Source organism: Cololabis saira, chromosome 21 (genome assembly GCF_033807715.1).
Source record: "Cololabis saira isolate AMF1-May2022 chromosome 21, fColSai1.1, whole genome shotgun sequence".
In the NCBI taxonomy this organism is placed as follows: Eukaryota; Metazoa; Chordata; class Actinopteri; order Beloniformes; family Belonidae; genus Cololabis; species Cololabis saira.
In genome coordinates this window covers 6537263-6547160 of record NC_084607.1, presented here as the reverse complement: position 1 = coordinate 6547160, position 9898 = coordinate 6537263, and the positions used below count along the sequence as shown (strand labels likewise).

Genomic DNA, 9898 nt, shown 5'->3' with positions numbered 1-9898 from the left:
GTGTGTTATACATCAAAATGTGCGTCTCCATCCTGCGACGATGCACATTACTTTTCTCAGTCAAAAGCGTTACCGTGGCGACCATAGACACCAAAAAGCGCACCCCCCCCTTCATCTGATTGGTCCATATTTGATAGTTCCTACTTTCTGCCATAACTTTTGAATGGTTTGACATAAAGACTTGTGGGTGGTGTCATCGGACTCGGTTTTGAGTCCTTGAATATAATTGGTGCAAATTAGCTCCGCCCTTTCTTCTGATTGGTCAATATCTGATAGTTCCTTTTTTCTGCCATAACTTTTGAATGGTTTGACATAAAGAGTCATGGGTGGTGTCATCGGACTTAGTTTTGAGTCCTTGACTTTTATTGGTGAAAATTGCACGCGCAAGGGCCCGTTCATCGCTGCTTGCAGCTTTAATTTTATTTGTTATTTACTGTATAATTGTGTCTTGCTGCTTTTAATGTTAATGTAAAGCACTTTGAATTACCTTGTGTTGAATTGTGCTGTACAAATAAATCTGCCTTGCCTTGCCTTATACCTGAATCACATCACAGATAGGTAACAAAGTGTCACATGACCCATTTTGCGTCTGATTTTGTGCAATGACAGCAGGCCCGACGCCAGACAGAGGTCAGAGGTCACCTCAGCTCCCAGCGCCGCTGCAGAGACCGACCCAGTGCCCAGCGACGACCCCGACGGCAGCTCGCCCGCCTCCGAACCGCCCGCCATCCCCTCCGCCGACACCGCTGCCTGCGTCCCGCAGGCCGAGCCCACTGCCGACATGGCCGACATTCCCGCAGACGACAACAAGTACCTGTTCCTGGAGAACGACTTCCGCAACAGCGGCGTGGCCCAGGCCGACTGGGGGGCCAAGAAGATGGTGTGGGTGCCGTCGGAGAGGGAGGGGTTCGAGGCCGCCAGCGTCCGGGAGGACAAGGGCGAGGAGGTACGCAGGTCGCCATGGTTACGAGCAAGGCCGGAAAGGGCGTGTCTAGGGTTGCCAACCGTCCCTTGAAAAACGGAATTGTCCCGTATTTATAAACTAAAGTACGCGTCCCATATTGAGCTGAAAAGGAACGCACTTTGTCCCGTTTTACTGTGAGTCAAAAAATAGTCATAAAATGCCAATGGAAAATGTACGGAAGAGTATTAGGGCCAGGCAGGAGAAAAATAAAAACGATATTTTAGATGATATTTTCAATTATGCACTTCGAAAAAAAATCGAAATGTCGAGAAAAAAGTCGAAATGTATTTCAACTTTATTCACGAAATTTTGACTTTAATCACGAAATTTCGACTTTATTCACGAAATTTTGACTTTAATCTTGAAATTGTATTTCAACATTAATCTCGACATTTACTTTTTTCTCAAAGTGCACAAGTAAATACAACAAGATCATTGCTTGTTGTTTGTGTGTAAATGAAAAGATTGCCTGGGATTACATAAATACTGCTTGTTAAGGAAAAAATGCACAATGTCTTGTTTTTTTGAACAAATGCAGATTAAGTTTAAAACTAGATGTATTCATGTAGACCAGGGGTCGGCAAACCCGCGGCTCTAGAGCCTCATGCGGCTTTTTAGCGCCGCCCTAGTGGCTCCTGGAGCTTTTTTAAAAATGTTTGACCTTTTTTTCTTCTTTTCTTTTTTCTTCTTTTTTTTTCCTTTTTTCTCTTTTTTTCTTCCTTTTTCCTTTCCTTTTTAATCTCGACATTTCGTCTTTTTTCTCGACATTTCGACTTTTTTCTCGACATTTTGACTTTTTTCTCGACATTTTGACTTTTTTCTCGACATTTCGACTTTTTTCTCGAAATTTTGACTTTTTTCTCGACATTCTTCGCCATTTGTCTTCATTCTAAGGCTTATACAAGACTTTTCATTTTTTGTGGCTCCAGACATATTTGTTTTTTGTGTTTTTGGTCCAATATGGCTCTTTCAACATTTTGGGTTGCCGACCCCTGATCTAAAGCAACAAACTTAATTTTTAATTGTTAATATCACAGATTTAAACATGTTATATTTACATGCGCGTAGATGTATTTTTTTCAGTGTAGGCCTGTGTGAACCTGTGCTCTCGTGGCTCCGCTGCAGGTGCTGGTGGAGCTCTCCAACGGCCAGAAGATGACGATCCACAAGGACGACATCCAGAAGATGAACCCGCCCAAGTTCAGCAAGGTGGAGGACATGGCGGCGCTCACCTTCCTCAACGAGGCGTCCGTCCTGCAGAACCTGCGCGAGAGATACTTCTCCAGCCTGATCTACGTAAGCGGCCGACACCGTTCCTCCGTTTTACTCTCACTCCGGGTCCCCCGGCCAGGAGACGCCAGCATCGGCTTACCCTAACCCAAACTTACTGTACAGATACACAACGCACTGGGGGGTAGAGGTCTGCAGGATCCATGCTGGTCCCACATGGTCCCTGTTCAGGACCTCACAGATTTATCCATCATGGGACCCGTGACATCGTCCCGTTATCTACCCATTATATATATGTATATATATTTTATATACATACAGTACAGACCAAAGGTTTAGACACACTTCCCCATTTGTTTGAATGAGAAGGTGTGTCCAAACTTTTGGTCCATATATATATATATATATATATATATATATATATATATATACACTGTACATACGTTATATTTATATATATATATATATATATATATATATATATATACATATACATATACATATACATATATATATATATATATATATATATATATATATATATATATATATATATATATATATATATATACATATATGTGTGTATATATGTGTTTATTTCACTGCATAAGCACTTCTGGTTAGATGCTAACTGCATTTCGTTGCCCTGTACTTTTGACATGTGCAATGACAATAAAGTTGAATCTAATCTAATCAAATTTAATCTACGTACAAGACAAGTCAAGTTTATTTGTATAGCACAATTCAACACAAGGTAATTCAAAGTGCTTTTATATGGAGCTAGAACAGTCTCATAATTCGCAAATGCACACACCGCTTCACAAATGCACAGTACAAAATTAACAAATGCACACACCGATCCGCAAATGCACGTGTGAATTGTTCTGTGCATTTGTGAAACTTGTCCTGTGCATTTGTGAAACGGTGTGTGCATTTGCGAATTATGAGACTGCTCTAGCTCCATACTTTTACGTCAACATTAAAAGCAGAAAGACACAATTAAACAGTGAATAACAAATACAATGAAATAAAATGATGAGAAAAGAGGTAAAATAATAAAAAGAACAAGTTGTTAAAAAGTAAGGGTCCAGCAGGTCAGTATTTAATTAACCAGTAATGTTTTTAGGCCTGATTTAAAGGAGCTGACAGTTGGAGCAGACCTCAGGTCTACAGGAAGTTTGTTCCTCCCTCCACAGACGTACTCGGGGCTCTTCTGCGTGGTGGTCAACCCCTACAAGATGCTGCCCATCTACTCGGAGAAGGTCATCGAGATGTACAAGGGCAAGAAGCGCCACGAGGTGCCGCCGCACATCTACTCCATCACGGACAACGCCTACCGGAACATGCTGCAGGGTAACCGTCGCCACGGAAACACGGACCAGTTCTGGTCCATGACCTGTGCAGAACGCTGGTTCTGATAGGGAATCATTCACTAACAGGAAACTCAACCTGCACGAGGATCGAATCCTGAGTGTGAATAACTGTAAACGTCCTGGATGAACCTGATTTAAACCATTATCTTTCAGGAATATTCATTAATTAACTGAATCTCGTGCAAAAAACTACAAAGAGTATTAGGGCCAGGCAGGAGAAAAATAAAAATAATATTTTAGAGGAGGAAGATTTTTTTTTTCATTATGCACTTCAAGAGTCAAAAAGTCGAGAAAAAAGTAAAAATTTCGAGATCAATGATGAAGTACAATTTTGAGAAAAAAGTCGGAACGTTGGAAAAAAAAGTCAAAATGTCGAGAAAAAAGTCGAAATTTCGAGATCAATGTTGAAGTACAATTTCGAAAAAAAAGTGGGAACGTTAAAAAAAAAGTCAAAATTTCGTGAATAAAACTGAAATGTTGAGAAGAAAGGCGAAATTTAAATTTTTTTCTTGAAATTGTATTTCAACATTAAACTCTTTTTTCTCGAATTGCATAATGAAAAAAAATCTTCCCTTCTCAAATATTTTTTCTCCTGCATGGCCCTAATACTCTTCCGTACGATTCAATTTGCTGTTTAAAAGTTATTATAATGTAAAACTGGAAATTTACGGGAAAATATTAATAAGGGTGGATGGCAGGAAAGAGGTAAAATACGGTAGTTTCCCGGCCTGACCCAGGTACCGGGTCTCCGTCCACCGGAGCCGTCTGCAGCCTCTCATCACCATGGTGACGGGGAGCTGGAGCCGGCTGACCTGGACCCCCCCCTAGTTTCCACTGCAGGATGACCCTACATGGACCAGCCGGACCCAGACCGCATCCTCACGCTATTTTTAGAGCGTCGCGGGTGATGGAGGGTAATCTGGGAGCTAATCTGGGAGCCGTTGGCTCTTGTTCCACCTCAGAGTTCATGCTCTCATCTCTCTCTCTCCACAGACCGCGAGGATCAGTCCATCCTCTGCACGTGAGTCAAAAACTAAATGTTTTACACTGTTTCCACACAATCCATCACTGCAGACTCACCTGACCGAGATCACATGACATTTTCCCCTAATGTCATCATAGTTTTATTTATTTATTTACTCCCCAAAATATTTAGTCCATAAAAGGAGAAAATATTAACCCACTCTACGTAACAATACCAGTTCTGACCACACGAGGGCGCCCATGAGCAGTTTGTCGAGTGGCCACTAGGGGCTCGATCCACAAGCAAGTCAGCAGAAATAAGGGTGTTTAAAGCCCGGTTCAAGTCCGGTTTAAACCCGGTTCAAGCCCAGGGCACCTTTATTTACCTCAAGAGGTAAATCTAGCTCAATCCTGATGTTTAGACTCAACTCGGAGTAACTATCGAGTTCAGTACTGATCGTGATGCTCTGACCCGCTCTGGGTCGGGCTTGGAAGTTCAAGGTCAGCTGGAGTTCTGGCCGTCCCAGTTTCAGGTTCTGCTGCGGAAACAATCATTTAGTCTAAATTAGTGAGCAACACAACTTAAATCCAGTTTTATGCACATTTCATTCAAATAGAAAATAAGATTAAAAAATTAAAAAATCTACTAAAACCAATCAAAATCCAGTAGAAAAGGTTTGTTTTTAGAGCTGATTAAAAAACCTCAAGTGATGGTGCAGAACGGACCCCAACGGTTCCTGTAGCAGCACAGCAGCTCAGATACGCCCCCATGTGGTCAGAAGGGGTATTGTTTCATAAAGTGGGTTTGGAAAATGAATACATTTGAACCTTTAGAAGCTGATTTAACGCTTTTAAAGAATAGTTTCAGAGTCTCACCGGGTGTTAAAACAAATCTGGTTTTGCAGCTCCTTTTATGCTCTCTTCTTCCTCCTCCTCCTCCTCCTCCTCCTCCTCCTCCTCCTCCTCCTCCTCCTCCTCCTCCTCCTCCTCCTCCTCCTCCTCTCTCACGTCTCTGCTGTTTCCTCCAGAGGTGAGTCTGGAGCAGGAAAGACAGAAAACACCAAGAAGGTCATCCAGTACTTGGCCGTCATCGCCTCGTCCCAGAAGGGCAAGAAGGAGGCCGCCAACCCCGTGAGTTACGACCTCCTCCTCTTGCTCTTCCTCTTTCCTCCTCCTCTTCCTCCTCCTCCTCCTCCTCCTCCTCTTCTTCTTCCTCCTCCTCTTCTTCTTCCTCTTCCTCCTCTTTTTCTTCCTCCTCCTCCTCCTCCTCTTCTTCTTCCTCTTCCTCTTCCTCCGTGGCCCCCTAGTGGCCACGGGGCCCTAAGCAGCCTCTCAGTTCTCTTATGCCTTGGGCCGACTCTGGCCTCAGCAGATCTACGGCTCCGGAGTAACATGTGTTTTTTCTTCCTGCAGCAGCCGCAGCAGCCGGGCTCGCTGGCCTACGTAAGTATGACCCCCCCGTCGCCGTCGCTGTAGCCGTAACCGTAGCCGTAGCCGTTGCCGGCCCGGCGGCTACTCACCCCTGTGATCTGGCCTGCAGGGGGAGCTGGAGAAGCAGCTGCTCCAGGCCAACCCCATCCTGGAGGCCTTCGGCAACGCCAAGACCATCAAGAACGACAACTCCTCCAGATTCGTGAGCCACTCACTCCACACGCACAAATAAACGCTGACGCTAAAGTTGTGAGGCGTACGGAAGAGTATTAGGGCCGGGCAGGAGAAAAATTTAAATAAAAGATTTTTTTTTCATTATGCACTTTGAGAAAAAGTCGAAATGTTGAGAAAAAAGGCAAATTGGCTTTACGATATTGATTTGAAACATTTCACACATATGCAGTTGCATAACTCAGAAACGTCCCCTTAACGTTCCACTCCAAGGATGTAAGTTAGTTAGTGAGTTACGGCTGCTGCTGCTTTGATGGGCCAGAGGAGACATTTCGACTTTTTTCTCGAAATTGTATTTCAACATTAATCTCGACATTTCGACTTTATTCACAAAATTGTATTTCAACTTTATTCTCGAAATTTTGACTTTATTCACGAAATTTCGGCTTTATTCTTGAAATTGTATTTCAACATTATTCTCGACATTTCGACTTTTCTCTCGAAATTGTTTTTCAAATTTATTCTCGAAATTTTGACTTTATTCTCAACATTTTGACTTTTTTCTCGACATTTCGACTTTTTTTACGAAGTGCACAATAAAAGAAAATCTTACCCTCTCAAATATTTTTTCTCCTGCAGTTGCGAGGTTAGTGACAATTCAGATTGCTGTTTAAAAATTATTATATTATAAAAAGGGAAATTGATGGGAAAATACTAATACGGGAGGAAAGAGGTAAAATACGGTCGTATTGGACAGGTCTGGTCATCAGTTGCTTCGTCCGCAGGGGAAGTTCATCAAGCTCAACTTCGACGTGACCGGCTTCCTCGTAGGCGCCAACATCGACACCTGTATCCTTCCTAACCCCAGAGTTTTATTCTTCTAATCGATGTAAGAAAACTAAATTTATGGTTTTTGGGAATCAAAATGAAAGTGATGGTAATATTAAATTAAAAATCTGTTATGTTGATATTGAAAGGGTTTTTGAGACTAAAGTCCTTGGGGTCATTGTCATTGACCAAAAGTTAACATGGAAACAACACATTGAATACATTGGAATGAATGAAATGAATTAATTAATTTTTATTTCGAACAAAAAAATAAAATAGAATGAAAAAATAAAAAAGTATACAGTAACATCTTCATATTCACATATGTTCGAAAAAAGGAGTAGGAAGAAGTATACACTTTTTCCTAGTTCCTACCCCTTTATAACTATGAATTTACATTATTGTTAGTATTATATCTACACAATATACATATAGTCTATATAAATACTATGTACACATGCCTATTACTACATAATTATCCATATAAGTAGGTAGAAAATATAAATATTACATAAATATTATATCAATAATATAGAAAATACAAATATTATATAAATCTATATAAATATACACTATATAAACTACATCATATCCCTATAAATATATATATGCTACATACCTAATAAATATATAACATATATTACATAACATTAAAGGGAGAATCACTCACAATCCTGTATAAATACAGAAATGGTACTCAATTCCAAGCCCTTGCATTTGATCTACTACTCATTGATTGTTCCCTATTTATCTTTACTGTGTGGAATTGTAGGGATCCACCTTTAAAACCACCTTAAATTCAATAATAGCCATACGTATCATCAATAAGGCTGATTACTACGCTCACACAGAGCCACTTTTTCTAAATTCTCATGTTATGAAATTTTATGATTTGTTTTATTATAAAAATCATGCAAATTATGTTCAGAGCTAAATCAAAAATGCTCCCTGACTCAATACAGAGGTTTTTTTTTCAATTCAGGAAAGGTCTGAAAAGGAGATGTGTCTCCATTACAGGAGTTAAATTCTGGAATGATGCCAACGTAAATTTAAAAACATGTCGTTCTCTTTTGGTTTTTAAGAAAATGGTTTGTAAAGCTATTTTTGAAGCTTATAAGTGCGATTGATCTGTTAATGTTTCTTTGCTTTTCTTTTGTCTCTTTGCTTTTCTGGAGGTCGGTAGCCAAAAAAAGAAAGTTGGTAATAAAGGATAAGCTTTCATAAGCAGTTTGCTTCTGCCTGTGCCTTTTCAGTCATTGTTCAACACATGATTATTGGTTTTGTGTGAAATGTCAATGCTGTGCACAATGTTTTTTGGTGTTGTGTTGTTTTTGTGTTGTCATGATTGAATAAACTTCATTCATTCATTAATGTAAACGGAGAATATCAGACCAAACTCGTGGTTATGAGCCTGAGCTCCCGAATGACCAGACCTGCTGGAGAAGTCGCGCTGCATCCGCCAGGGCAACACCGAGAGATCCTTCCACATCTTCTACTACATGGTGGCCGGAGCCCAGGACAAGATGAAGGGTGAGCTGGCGGGAACTGGGGGGGGGAGGACGGGGGGGGGGGGCGGAGGGGGGGGGGGGGCGGAGGGGGGGGGGGGGGGGCGTGTACGGAAGAGTGTTAGGGCCCAGCAGGAGAAAAATACAAATAATATTCTAGAGGAGGAAGATTTGTTTTTCATTGTGCACTTCGTTGTGCAAAAGTCGAAATGTCGAGATTAATGTTGAAATACAATTTCAAGAATAAAGTCGAAATTTCGTGAATAAAGTAAAAAATTTCGTCTTTTTTCTTTACATTTCAACATTTCAACTTTATTCTCGAAATTTCGACTTTTGTCTCGAAATTGTACTGCAACATTAATCTCGACATTTTGACTTTTTTCTCGACATTTCGACTTTTTTCTCGACATTTCAACTTTTTTCTCGAAATTTCGACTTTTGTCTCAAAATTGTACTTCAACATTAATCTCAACATTAAAATTTTTTTTTCTCGACATTTCAACTTTTTTTTCGATATTTCAACTTTTTTCTCGACATTTTGACTTTTTTCTCAACATTTTGTCTTTTTTCTCGAAGTGCATAATGAAAAGAAAATCTTCCTCCTCTAAAATATTATTTTTTGTTTTTCTCCTGCCTGGCCCTGATACTCTTCCGTAGTCATGTGACACGGAAGAGTATTAGGTTACGGTGCATCTGGAAGTGTTTGTTGACCTCCTTACACTGTCTCCCTGTAAAAGCCAGAATAGTTTAGAAGAGTTTAAAGTTTTCCTCCTCACCTATAAAGCCCTTAATGGTCCGGCTCCATCCAACCTCAAAGATCTCATAGTTCTCTACTATCCTGCTAGTTACTTGTGATTCCTACAGTCTCCAAGAGCAGAATTGGAGGCAGAGCCTTCACATTTCAGGCCCCTAAACTCTGGAATAATCTTCCAGTCTTGATCCGAAAGGCGGACACTCTCTGCCTTTAAGAGTCTGCTTAAAACCTTCCTTTATGAAAAATCTTATGTTTAGAGTCAGCTAGCCTGATGTTACTGTGTTTTTTTTGGATGTTTTTGCTTTTCTTCTGTTTCTCCGATGCTGATGTTTTCTGATGCTTGTTTTATTTTATGACATGTTACATCTGATCACTTTTATCTCTGTTTTTTGTGTTGTGAACCGTCACCTTTGTTATACAATACATACAAATACATTGAATTGAATTGAATGGTCTTTGCAGAGGACCTGCTGCTGGAATCCTTCAGCAGCTACAGCTTCCTGATCGCGGGCCACGTGGAGATCCCCGGCCAGGAGGACGACGAGCTCTTCAAGGAGACGCTGGAGGCCATGGAGATCATGGGCTTCACCGAGGAGGAGAGGATGGGTACCGCACTCTCCCTGCTCTTTCTAAACATCTGCCTATCTAGACACTGTATTTGGGGGTCATTTACTTAAGC

General features: G+C 40.9%; 1 protein-coding gene across 1 annotated transcript in view; it reads left to right on the top strand.

Moving 5' to 3' along the window:
- The first annotated feature begins 781 nt into the window (after positions 1-781).
- The window catches only part of LOC133422365 (myosin-11-like), a 68929-nt gene continuing 59812 nt past the window's right edge, over positions 782-9898 (top strand). Inside the window, exons 1-10 of the mRNA XM_061712334.1 lie at positions 782-946; positions 2090-2260; positions 3391-3547; positions 4561-4588; positions 5559-5661; positions 5944-5973; positions 6071-6163; positions 6918-6981; positions 8392-8490; positions 9682-9830. Coding sequence (XP_061568318.1) covers positions 782-946; positions 2090-2260; positions 3391-3547; positions 4561-4588; positions 5559-5661; positions 5944-5973; positions 6071-6163; positions 6918-6981; positions 8392-8490; positions 9682-9830 — 1059 coding nt within the window. The remainder of the gene's footprint in view (positions 947-2089; positions 2261-3390; positions 3548-4560; positions 4589-5558; positions 5662-5943; positions 5974-6070; positions 6164-6917; positions 6982-8391; positions 8491-9681; positions 9831-9898) is intronic.